At 34.4% G+C, this 14,101-nt stretch overlaps 1 protein-coding gene across 1 annotated transcript; it reads left to right on the top strand.

Annotated features, from left to right (window-relative positions):
- Positions 1-202: 202 nt before the first annotated feature.
- On the top strand, positions 203-733 carry LOC122086116 (50S ribosomal protein L12, chloroplastic-like; the record flags this gene model as incomplete). The annotated part of the gene is made up of 1 exon (XM_042654826.1): positions 203-733. A coding segment is annotated over one exon (531 nt), but the record flags the coding sequence as incomplete, so codon positions are not given.
- Positions 734-14,101: the final 13,368 nt, after the last annotated feature.

Raw genomic sequence — 14,101 nt, 5'->3', positions numbered from 1 at the left:
AGTCTCTATGCATGTGGTTAAACCCAGGTTTCTGGTTCAACACCGACATTCAAAACAAACACCAGAGTTCGATTGTTATCACGGGTGAAGGAAATGGATTCATTCAATACGAGGATATCGGCAGTGATGAGAACAGAGTCGTTATTGAAAAGGAAACCAGCTTTGGGATCAAGAATTGTGGAAGAGGTTTACTACATGAATAGGAAACCAGCTTCGTTCGCCGACTTCGACTCCATCCTCTGCGTGTCCTTCCCATTCTTCCACCTCTTTCCCGAAGCAAACCCTAGATTTCCCGATTCGAAGCCCCAAATTGTCCCGCAAAGCCAACTTCCTTCCCCCTATTTGCGCCGTTGCCGTACCAGAGAAAGTAGAGAAGATTGGAAACGAGCTCAAAAACCTAACCCTAGAAGAAGCTCGCAGCCTCGTTGACTGGTTACAGGAAGAGCTCGGTGTCTCCGCTGCTGCCTTCGCACCGGCGGCTATTGCCGTAGCGCCTGGTGCCGTTGCCGATGCGGGACCAGCCGTCGTTGAGGAGCAAACGGAGTTCGATGTTCTTATCGAGGAAGTGCCGAGTAACGCGAGGATTGCAACGATTAAGGTCGTGAGAGCACTTACGAATCTGGCGTTGAAGGAAGCGAAGGAGTTGATTGAAGGATTACCGAAGAAATTCAAGGAGGGAACCTCAGAGGAAGGGGGGTGTCGATTTTCGAATGAACATGATAAATTTTCATAGATTTTTAAGTTGGTGTGTCAGTCGATCGTGGAATTGTGCCCCTTTTTTGTTTCGAGAAACAAGCGAAACAAGTAAAACTTGTTTCGTCATTCATGTTTCTTGAAGCATAAATTGTTATAAATTTCAATTTATGTTTCAAGAAACAAGTGGAACAGAACACTTTTACCAAACGGTATTTATGCCGTTTCTGTGTTTCTGAGAACAAGAAAACACAGAAACACGTTTCTGGTTACGTTATCAAACGGGCCCTTAATGTTTCACTTAAAACTAATGGGCTCAAGCCCAACATCTTCTTTGTATAAAGATTATGGGCTTAGTAAATTGATTATTATGGTTCAATCAAAGAGAAAGGTCTTCATTCCTAGATAATCAACTTTGATCATTTACAATTTCCCTGAAGGTTGGCTTCATTGTCGGTAAGTATTGATTCGTCGGCTCGGATTGATTTCTTGAGTAGCTTGGAATAAGTATTGGTGATTTTAATTGTTAAATAAGTGACTTAATCTCGAGTTTCTTTTGATTTTATGCTGATTTTTAGTTAATGAATGAGTGAGAGTGTAATGAGTTCAAATTTGTTTGACTTTAATGTTTTCAACGCTTAAGAATCTCTTGTTAGTTTTTATTTCTTTAATTAGGGAGCTTTCCAATTGTGATCTATTAAAACTTGAAGTTGGAAGTTTGAAGCAACGAATAGTGTCATTAGAATGTAGTAACTGTGTTACCTATTGGATTGGTACAATTCTATGAGTGGTTTTACAATTATACCCCTAAAGGTCTTAACTAATAATTGGGTTATGTTGAGTTTACAACTTATGAGCTGTTGGGTTCCAGCCCATCATTGGTTTTATTTAAAATTTTAAGCCTATTGAAAATTATTAATTCATGAGCCATTGAAGATTTCATTTATTTAAAAGAATAATGGGATTCACTTGAACTCTGGACCAAACCAAACCGAACCATGATCAAACTAGATGGGGCCACACATGATTGAACTAATTTTAGAGTCAAATCGAATTGGGCGAGTCATATTTCAACCTAACCCAATGACCCATATTTTTGACACGTTTGGGTTTTTTTGTTATAACGGTAAGCTTGGGCTTGGACTTGGACTTGGATTTGGATTAGAATGTTTGAATTTAAAATAAATAGATTCTAGTGTGTAATGGACTTACATTAAAATAGTATTTAATGGATTTTATTGAAAACCAAAGTAATGAGTTTTAAAGTTGATTTTGAATTGTTTTGAGCTTGGGCTTATAAATTGGGGGTGAACTAACTACTTCTTTTACAATTTCAATGAAACCCAATTGTGAAACCATATAAATAGATAAAACCTAACTTGTTTATAAAAGCGCAATCTGTAATCATCTGGTTTTGGTTTAATTATTGAAATTATTATTATTATTTTTAAACTTGATTATGATAGTTGCCATTAATTTTGAGTTTTGGTTGTTATTATGGCAATATGGTTCTGAAAACCATATGTAAATGAATGTGATATTAACATGCACATACATCTCACTGTAGTGATAACATACAATTGTAAAAGTGGCATACATTATTATTGCATTATGTGGCTATTATCTTCCCTAATTAAAGCCAAACAGAAACGGTCTGTAGATTGTAGGCATGCGGTTTATTTGTTTTATTTTATTAAATGCAAATTGATTGGTTTGTCACATGTACTTTGTACTATTTATATGGTTTGACCAGTAGGAGGATGAAATTCATAACTAATCTGAAACATTTGTAGTGTTCTGTCTTTGTTTTAGAACGACTTCAAAATTGTATTTCTATTTATTTATGAATGTTTCTACATTGATTTATCATTATCATGATATTGAAATTTTATTTATGAATGAGAAAGGTAGAAAATTAATGGCATTTTGTGTTTGCATGTTATATTTGGAACACCTTATGATGAAAAAATATATTAGAATTAAACTGGGTATAAGCTTCCACATATGATTAGATGCATAACGCATTTCTAGGGAACCATGAAAATGTGAGATGGATTCCACCAAAGTGACGTATCTTATTCTTCCATGGTTTTTCTTAGAGCAGCATAGTAGGTGACATTTACCTAAAGATGTCATCAAAATGAAAGAAAATGGCAGTAACTTAGAGGTTTCGAAGCTCAAAGGTGAAGAGACCTCAAGTTAGTGTTCTTTTCATAGTTAATATAAGAAAATAAGAGGACCAGTAAATCCCCATCCCAAAGGATAAGGATACAGTTTCAGTTATAACTCTTGAGTGATATAGTCATTATAATGAATACATGTGAATCTCATCAAGTTGAACTTTGTTCTTGGTGTGGTCTATTTAAATAAGCTTTAGTGAAAATTCTTTATGGGTAGAATTGACATCTTAAAGATTAATATTAATATTGATGCTGATATTCACATTTCATCTGTTATGTTACAAGATAATCTTACGTTACTTGTATAGTTGTATATGTTGGTGGTTTATTAAATATTTCTATTATAGTTTCAATGAAATCCAGTTTTGAAGTCTAATAAATGAATAAACCATAAACAATTTTTGCAAGTGAAATCATAAATCATTTGATTTTTGTTTATTGAAATGACTTTTAAAATATGTTTATGTTGTTGACTTGTATAACTGATACATTTATTGGGTCATCTGATCCCCACTCTCTTATATTAGTGGGAGAACAAAATATTATTCCATTGAGTGTGATAAATGTATTATACCTAATTTATTATGTGCACTATATTAGTCATTTTTATGAATATAAAGTTAACTTTGTGGTATTTTGATGTTTTCTTCGATGCTATATTTATCGTTTGTGACATCCGATTTCGTCATGAGACACTTAATTATGAGTTTTGACACCCCATTATGATTCAAAATATCACAAGTGCATTGTTTAAGTAATACTTCTTTAAATTTATATGTCCTATGTAAACTTGTGATAATGTATAATTTTATTGAAAATTCATCAAAATAAAATAGATATATCATACTTGAATAATTTAAATGAACCTATTGAAGTTTTAGTAGCTTATTGGTATAAAGCCTATAAAGTTGTTTACACTTAATATGGATCTTTTTTTTTTTGTAACACTTAATATGGATCTAAGCCCATATTACTTTTATTTGTTAATGAATTATTGTTATTTTGATCAAGTGAATTATTTGGTCCATGTGCCCTATCAGCTAATGAACTGTTAACATATAGAAATTAAGAGTCTTTATTGTGATTGGCTTAAAATTTGTGGGGCTAATGTTTGTATTAGATATTAAAGTCATTTGGGTTGAAAGTTCATACTTGTATACAACTTCGTATATCTAATGAATAATGGATAAAGTGACATATTGCATGTGTTTTTTGTTATCATGAATAAATGCTATAAACTTTCATATTTAGCATATTGTCATTATAGGAAATAGGGGTGTCAATTTGTGGCCCAAACCGGGTAAACCGATCGGGACCGACCGTTTAAAGAACGGCCCGGCCCGGACCGTTTATTAAACGTGTCGGGCTTGAGCCCAGCCCGTTTATAAATGGTCGGTCTCGGTTTTGCTACTTGAACCGTCGGGCGCCCGATCGAGACCGACCGAATAACGCCCGACCGAGACCGGCCTATTGTGCACCAACTTGGCCCGACCCTTTAATGATTGTAGAATACCTATTTTACCCCCCAAATTAAAGAATAAAAACTAAAAAGTAAAGACATGTTCACATTTTAAATAATGGTTATATTTGGTATCATTTATTGATTTATTATCATTTTTTTGGGCTTGCATGAGTGGGCCGGAATATAATAGCACATTTTAAAGAGGGCCCGTTTAAAAACCGGTTAAAGCCCGTTTAACATTAAACATGTCCGTAGCCCGGTTAAGGCCCGACTAAAGCCCGATTAAGGTGGCCCGATTATAACCCGAGACCAACCGACCGAATATAAAGTGTACCATGCCCTCAATAACTAAGCCCGATTAGTTAAATGGGCGGACACGGTGTAGCCTTTGAAAGTCTTCAAGCCCGATTAAGCCCGACCAAAACCGAATCGGCCCGACCGGTTGACACCCCTATTCAAATGTTCATTGATGTAACGTGCAAATTCCTTCTTACACTGACATCATAGGAAATTGACCCCTTTATTTTATATTGTCATTTTTGTTGAGACATTTGCATTACCCTATCAGAGTTTACCTCCAACCCAACGCAATGAAGAAAAAGAAACAAGGAGATTAGGAGTTTCTAGTTTCTAGAACAACATAAAAAATGTATACGTTTACATATGATCAAACTATGACTTGATCATAAGCCCTATGTCTAAAGAAATACAACCTTATCATGGGGTTTATTATTTTATGGATTTTATTTTTATACATGAATCGTGTATATATTTGATTGGTATTTTGACGCTTTGTCTAATAGAAGACAGAAATGAAATCATACACTATTACCCACAAAACCCTTTGACTTATTTTTATATATAAATATTTTTTTAAAATAAATATATTTTATTACCACAGAGAATCAATTCTGATTTCATAGATTCTCCTTTCAGTTCAGATTTAATTTGCACAGAAAAACGATAGTTCTAAACCAAATACAAATCGATAAAACTAGAGTGAAAAAACTCATTTTTATTTTGTACTAACATATGTTCAAGCCAAGACTAGTTTTTTTTTTTTTCCCTAAAGGATTGTATTTAGGTGATATTTTATAACATTAGAATGTATTAAGGAATCTACAATATAAATTGAGATGTTAAACTTTAATAATTTTAAACTTATTTATTCATGCTCTTAAATTAAGTGTAAAATTAATTGAATTAAAGAGTACAAAGGTGAAATTGAATGAAAACCGAATGTAAACCAAAATAAGTACATTACAAATCGAAATTACAATCAATTTTCCAAAACCCGTACTACAAACCACAAATAAACTGGATATGATCGGATAAAGATACCAAATAAAAACCAAAACAGAAACTAGACCCATTGACCTTAATTTTTTTTGTTTGACCTATTGACACCTACACACTTGGAAGAGTATTAGATGATTAAATTTGAAATTGAAATTTGATTTATTGTCCGCCAAACTATTCCTTTGATATTTACATTACTTGTCATTCCCACACTTCCCTCCACCGTGGTACATCTACAAAGAATTACCCATAAATACCTTGTGAATGGGCCTAGCCATAAAAAACGGTTCCTCCTTTTCAACTACAAATCATTTTCTCCTACTTCACATTATTTTTAGCCAAGAAGAAAACAAGGAGCAGGTAGGGTCTTTCGACTCTTTCCAATTTCTAGAACAAAAGACCAAAGACCAGAAGCACCTCTTCATGGGAAACCACGGATCATGAACCCCTATGTCTTACCGTTGGAGTTTGTTTTACTTCATTTTTCAATTGTTTTAAGGAGAAAAAACCCTCTCCGTTTGCATATCTCTACATTCAAACATAGGTAGAAGCAAAGAGATGACATTGTCCCTCCTTCAAATAGCTCCACATGGTCTTCATTTGCCTACACACTAATGTAGTGGTAGTATAAGCAGACAAAGTTCTCTTGCTCCTATTTTAATTAGAGAAGTGGTATGCTGTCTGAGAGCACAGCCTATGCTAGCACTCTCTGTGTCTATATCTCTCCTCCCCAAAATAAGGGACAGAAGTATCTTTTTGCATGGGAAGGAGAGAGATAGACACATGAGAGTGCTGGCATAGGCCAAGCTCTCGAAAAAAGTTCTTTTCCCTTTTAATTATTATTTAGGAAAAAGAATATTCCATGATCACGTGGCCCCTGCACCCGAACATAAAAGGTGGTGAAATTATGCCCCCACCACTATGAAACTCAAAAACCTACCATATCTTTATGTCCATGTGCGCCCCCTCATTGGCTCCCATGCTAGCACAAGGGCCCCGCAATCAAGGACCATTTTCACATAGTAAACAATGGGATCCTTATTGACACTTTCTCTTATTCTGAGTTTGTAGGCCCCAATAAATCCCATATAAATAACATGGGAGAGTGTTCCCTAAAAGGCAATATTATGTGGCTCCTACACCAGTGCGTGGATCAATGAGAACATTAGTAGAAATATCAACAGGGTTGGGATTTTTGCCTCTCGTGAGGGGTGGGGTGGTCATTTCCCCTCCCCACCATTGTGTTTGAGTGTAGGAGCCATACTGCCTCTTATGCTTCTTTTTCTTAAGTAATATATATGGGAAAAGAAGCCTTAAAGGTAGCATGAACCCTACGCCCAAACACAGTGGGGGCTGAAATGACCACCCTCCCTCTTGAAACTTGGAATTCCCACCCATGTTGGTGCTTCTATTACTGTTTCCATTGGCCCCCACACTAGTGATGGGGCCGGGGCCATGAAACCTTTAGGGAACCCTCTGCCATATATATAATATTCAATCTCATCTAGTTGATATCATTCTTCATGCCTTTATTGGTGCAGTATGCAAATTCTTTTGAAGGTGAAATAGGGCCGGGTTTACCTAAAACCTTAATATCTCGTGAGAAGTGAAGTCTTTTTTTAGTTAAAATAAAAAAAAAGACTTTTAATCAAGCCAATAAACTACTAATCAAGCCCTAAGTCTCTACAGGAATGGACTGGATACCGTTCACCGACTTGACATGGATACCAGCAAAATTTGAAGAAGTCATTGATGCCTTTCTTTACTGGGACGACTACAACAATCCTCTAATGGAGTTGGATTTTCCTCTCCATGCCTTATCCATATACTCACTAACAAATGGGGAATCAGTGTGCGTATTCAAGTGGAGAGAGGACCCTTTTAGTCTCTTAATATTTATAAACACTTCTAGCCTTCCATAATGGTTAAAGTGGTTAAAAGAGTGGAGAATCCCACTCTACCACAACCTCCTAAAATATAGGAAGTGGAATTCAAGTTAAAGAGACTTAGTCAAATTATAGTCCACAAAATAGGGATTTAAACAATTTAATTTATTTACGTATTACAGATGAATCTAACGGATAAATCCAACAATCTCCCACTTGGACTATAAGGCCAAAATCACCCAAAACGAAATACACTTAGATTCCATCAATTGTCCTATCATTCTTTGTATTACGTAATACCTTGAATGAATAGTTCTATTGATGTGAATTATGGTAGTCATATGTCATTTATTTTGACACACTCCCTTCTACAATTACAATACCAATAATTTCATTCAAACCAGTGCATAAAAGTGATAGACAAAACATAATGGTCTAAAACAATAATATCTTACTCATATCAAGATAAATATTCACATAAGGATAGAGTTGAGAAACATTCAGAAACATCAATAATGTGATCAAACAAATATAATGAGTGTCTATTATAATGTGACCAATACATTAAACTCTAACAATACCCATATCTGAAATAAGATCTTCAAAGAGTTTAGGCGCTAATGTCGTGGTCAACGTATCAGCAATCATCAGACTTGTCTTTATATAAACTATAGACACATTTTGTTTCTGAACGGCTTCCTTCACAAAATTATACTTCACTCCAATATGCTTCGCTCTATTAGAATGTTTGTCATTCTTATATTAGTACACAGTGGCAACATTGTTACAGTACATTCTCAACAGCTTCATGACAGTGTCGACAACCCGAAGCTCTGAGATAAAATTCCGCAATCAAATTAGCATAGATGTGGCCTCAAAGTATACCATAAACTTTGCTTCCATAGTAAAAGTAAAGGCATAAGTCTACTTCTTTGATTTCTAAGAAATCTCCCCTCCAACATGTAGAAAAACAATGAATTCCTAATCTCCCCTATCACCAGAACAGGAAGCCTGATCACCAAAGCTACAGCCGGTTTCATCATTAAGAATCTCAATCGCCCGACTTACCCAGATGAGACATTAATCCGGAATACGATATGGAAACTCAAGTCACATCCCTTGTTCAACCACTTTATCTAGAAAATCATTCCAGATTAAACTACTTTCTCAATATCAAGGATCTCTGCCACTTTAATCACCAGGAAAAGGAAAGTGAATGGCATGTCTTCTCCTTTCTTGCAACTTTATCATACACAATTGGGCTGGAGGTTCTCTCAGGCTATGCACCGAACACCTTCAAGTCTCAAATATCGAAGATCTAATCAAGAACTTCATCAAAAATTCATCTCTCATCTTTTTCTAAAGCCCAAATCCTAATCACGTTTTCAATCACTACTTATTTCACATAATTCATGCGGAACAACATTATTTTCAATAAGGCCAATCTTAATTCTCACCAGCCCCTATTTCAAATATCCAATTGGGAACTCGAACTAAGTACCATCCCAACACCCCCTACCACATCCATCAACAACACAATTGAACCTCATCCCAACTAAATGAAGTCAGTTACATGGATTTTAGTTAAAACAATACAACTCCGAGAATGTTGAAGTTGAACTTGCCTCACCTAAAAAGGGATTACAAATGTCATCACTAATAATATTAGGGTGATCTCACTAACATTAAACTCCAATAGTCCTTCAGGATAGAAAGTTAGGTTTAGAAATCTCATTCATGTAGGTAGACAGCAGATTTGAAAACCAGAAAGTAATAAATCTATCTAGTTCTAGATGTATATATTATGCATCAGAGAAGATAGATTAGGTTACTTAATCTGGAAAATGTAATGATTTCAGATTAAATATAATGTAATAATGATCATAGATAGGATTAGGTTGCCACTATACCACGCTTAGACAAAGATTGGTTCAAAACCAGAGTCTTAAGAAGATGAAATAAACAAGGTGTTTGAAGGTATTTTATATCGGACGGGTCTATGTTAGAAGTTATGGAAGTGGATAAGGACTGTACATAGAATTGGATGGAAAAATGTGAATGTGATGTGTTAGGTGAGCATACTTTACTTGTGGTAGTGAGCTTTATGTTGGTGCAATAAACCGCTATTCATAGATACATCTGGCTCGAGTTGTGGGTTACTTTTCTAGTTTCTAATGTGGAATTATGTATTACATATCTAGTTTTCAATGCGGAGTTGTGTGTTTGAGTTGTTACTTTCATGCTTAATGGGGCTGTCAAGAATTTGTTATCTCATTCATAATTTCATAAAAGTAGGTTGGGTGATAAATTATCTTGGTGGTCGACTTAATGCATGTAGGAGGCTTTGGCTTGAACGATCTATATGGTACGTCAAGTAGACAGTTGATATCTTATTATAGTCTATGATTATAAGCATGTGGATGATCTATAGTGGTGCAGCAGTTCCATAGATGACACTTATTATAATTGGCCATAATCCATCAATCATTTTGCATGGATCCTCGCGCTCGTCCTTACTTGGAATTTCCATGTAGCAGACCCTATGAAGTTGGGATAAAGTTTTGAATGTTGCTATTGTGGTTGTAATATCCCAGAAGCCTTGCTGCCCAACTTTTATTCCAAAGGTCACAAAACATAAGGAGATGCTGATCGGATTCCAATCTTTTCTACAAAAAGCACAACTAGAGATAGTGTTCAAAAAAATGAGAGTTTTTCCTTTTTCCCTTGGCTTTAAGCCTCCCAAAACTTTTCAGAGAAAAATTTTGAACTTGGGTTGAATATGGACCAAGGGTTTAGTTCTTAGGTATTGAATCAGTGTCGGTTTCTACCAATATCAATACAATTTTGATCTCAAATTAGTCCAGATTGATCAATTTTACCCTTACTTTTTATTAAAAAGAAAGATTTTTCTTACGATATTGATACTTGATCCGAATCAATTAGGTATGAATATTGTTCTCAACTGATATCAATATGATACCGCCAACCTAATACTGATACTTAAGACCATGATATGAATTATGAGCTTTCAAATTAAATTCCATACCTTCGTATCATTTCTCATATAGCATCCACATATTGGAATAACAAGGCAAAAACTTTGAAAGAGAAAGATCCAGATTTTGTCGAAGGACAATTCTGAAAATCTCAATGAGCATTATGGCTTATTGGAATTTTTAGAGGAGATACAGAGATTGGAGTCTTGGGATTTAAATCACAGTATTAGTATGGTACTGCTCTTAGTAAATATTGATACGGATCAACTGTGTCTATCTGGAATTGACAATTTTGTCTTTAAATTTAGATCAAAATCGAGTACCAGACAAATTTACCCTCAATAGATACTAACATAATTGATATGTATCGGTAACATATCAAAATCAGTCTTCAATGACACTGATACATATTGGCCGATACATTAATACCATACCCAATAAGATTACATTCTTGATACCAAAAAAAAAAAAAAAAAGATGCTTTATAACATGTTGGACCATGGTAATAAATGTCATTATTGGATCAGGTGTATTAGTTGATCTAGGGATTGATCCGTGGGTTAATGCTGTGATCATGGTCAACTCAAATGAAGAGATATTTGAAGATGAGATCCCGAGCTTTGAAAACAAATTTTCATCCCCAAGAGGCATTACGAGAACAAGTGGCATGGAGGAAGTCACATGAGAGGAAGATATTGCAATATTTGAAAAAGACACCAGGCCAGGGCCTTTTATACAATGTGCATAAATCATCTCAAAATTGAAAGATTTGTCGATGCAGATCGGGCCGAATTGAATGGTCCTAATCGGAGAAATTTTTTTATAAAAATTGAGGGTGAAATCACCTGATATGATTATATACAATCGATTCATAATTGTATTAATATCAATAGTCATCGGCTGAGACGAATAGGGATCCCGTTACCGATTCTTACAACCATCTGGTCTTGAGAGTGCACCAAAAATAGTTGTTACTCTGCTTGAAACTTAAAGTGACTCTATGGTGCATATGGAATGTTTTTGCATGAAATCGCATTGTTTTTGGGGATGGCATGAAGTTGGGGGAGGTTGGTATCAAGGGTGTCAATCGGTCAGGTGAGACAGAAAGGAAAAACCAAAACACAAAACTATATCGTATCATATCCAGAATTCAAATGCATTTTCAGCACCAAAAATATACTAAGTCGGTTCAACTCTGATAAGATTTTTATTCAATTTTATAAATGGTTCTTTATTTGGTTTGATTTGATTGAGTCCTGATACATTTTCTATATGGTTTCATAAATCATGTCACATATAATATAATATATACTAGATACATAAAATATAATTGCTAAACATGCTTATATTTTATTCGGTTCACGAATAGGTAATTCAATATGATTTGATTTTCATTGAATGATTTTGCCATAGATATCGAAATCATACCATACCAAATAAGATTCACTTTCTTGAAACCAAAATCAATCATGTGTCTATCTCTCTTCTTTCTTTGCGAAAAGACATCCCAACCCTTTATTTCGGGAAGAAGAACTAGCGTAGACAGATGAAATTTATTGCAACGCAAGTTGTGGGCACTTTCCTGTTACATAGAAGAATATTTGTAAACTCAAATGGGAAGTGAATTATTCTATTTCTTTAGCTGTTCTAATTCTCGAGAATATATGGAAGTAAATTGTTTCACCATATCACTTAGGCCCAACAAAAAAGAAAAAAAAAAAAATCACATGACCAATGGTCTCCACCCAGCTTTAGACCCTAGTTATTAAATTTGGATTTGGGAATTATTCGGATTAATTAGTTTCATTTAGTCAACGATTCGGTCAAAATATCGGTCAAAAAAGCGGAGATAATAAAATTCAAGTTTAGACTCGGATTCGAGAATTATTCGTTTACAAAAATGAAAAATGGACAAAAAATTCGGATGCTATTTTTAATAGTTGCAATACTTGTTTCATATTATCTATCAATTATCATATGTAACCTACAAAAGATACAAAAATTAAAATTTTAAATTTTAAAGATAAAAATATTATATTTAGCTCTTTTTTTTTTTTCTAAACTCATTTCCTATTACTCAAATAATTGAATAAGAGAAAGAAAGACTAAAAGGGGCACTGAGCACAAATTCAGCTAGACTCACGTCACCCACCATACATGTTCACCTTAAAGACTAGAGAAATAGTAACGACTGTAAGACTTAGTCAAACCAAAATGGGTTGAAAGATTTTTTTTTTAGTAGAAGTGTGAGAAATTACCTCAAGAAAGATAAGCTTTGTCAGTTTCTGTTAAAAAATAAGAAAAGTAATATTAAGATAATAAATACATAATAATTACACTATTTTCTAAAGGCTTATTGACTCATTCAAGATAAAGTTTTTTTTTTTTTTAATATAGGATAAAATTCAGTTAGAATTCGGATTGGCCGAATTATTCGTGAATTTTAAAAAAGTTTATAAAATTCAAGAAATTTTCAGAATTTTTTATTTGATTCAGAGTCGGACTAAATTATTCATAAAATTTAATAAAATTCTATTCGACCGAATTATTCGTAAATAATTCAAAGAATCTTTTTGCAATCAACCAGACGATGACAAAAGTGATTCCTAATTGTCTTGCCTCTGTGCTCTTACCATCAAATCTATGGCTTCGGATTCTTACGCACTCTATGCATAACGTGAGCTTAGGGAAGTGCACGTACACATACCATTTATGAATAGCAAAGAGGCCCATCTAGCCTAAAATAAAGAAATATCAAAACTATCATCACACATCAAAATACAAGAATCAATAGGAAAGTGCTTTGGAAAAAATGACCATAGAATCAATGCGTCCTCACCCAGGAAATAGATGGAACAATAGGTTACAAACAATTAAGACAAAATAATAATAATAATAATAATAATAATAATAATAAATACATCGATTTATATTATTAAGGATAGAAATTGGGTTCAAGAGTTCACCATCTTTTATGTTGTTGTTCCCCGCCATCCATAAGTAATAGGTAATGGTAGGGCCGTAGAGGTGTCAATCGGTTGGGCTAGATCGGTCTTGGCCAACATAGCTAGGCTTGGCGGGTCTGAACCCTTGCATCATGTTCTGCCTATTTAAGGAATGAATCGATCTCGGTCGTCTCGTCTAAAGATCAGTCGGATTTTCAAGCTTTAATTGGGCTTCTCGTAATCAGGTTGTAATCGGGCGTTAAACAGGATAATGCACCAATAAAGCCTTAAACAGACCTTCAATGATTTTTAATTGTCTTAAATTTAAGAAACTTTAATATATTTTATTAAATCATTGACAATTTATAAATAAAAAAAAACTTTACACTTAATTAAATTTAATAATTGATAAAAATATCAATATATAGCCTATTATACTCGGGAAAAAAAATCAAAAAATATATATAAACAGGAGGACTAAACATGTAGGACCTTGTCAGGTTTATAAACAAAATGAGCCAATCGGACTTACCCATTGTACCGTGTACTAGAGGTGTCAATCCTGAGCCCGCACCGGTAGGCCCGACCAAGCCTGACTCACTTAAGTCCCGACTTGAACCAGCCCGTTTAATAAACGTGT

The sequence above is a fragment of the Macadamia integrifolia genome, chromosome 8 (assembly GCF_013358625.1).
Source record: "Macadamia integrifolia cultivar HAES 741 chromosome 8, SCU_Mint_v3, whole genome shotgun sequence".
Taxonomy (NCBI): domain Eukaryota; kingdom Viridiplantae; phylum Streptophyta; class Magnoliopsida; order Proteales; family Proteaceae; genus Macadamia; species Macadamia integrifolia.
This window is presented reverse-complemented; position numbering and strand designations above follow the sequence as displayed.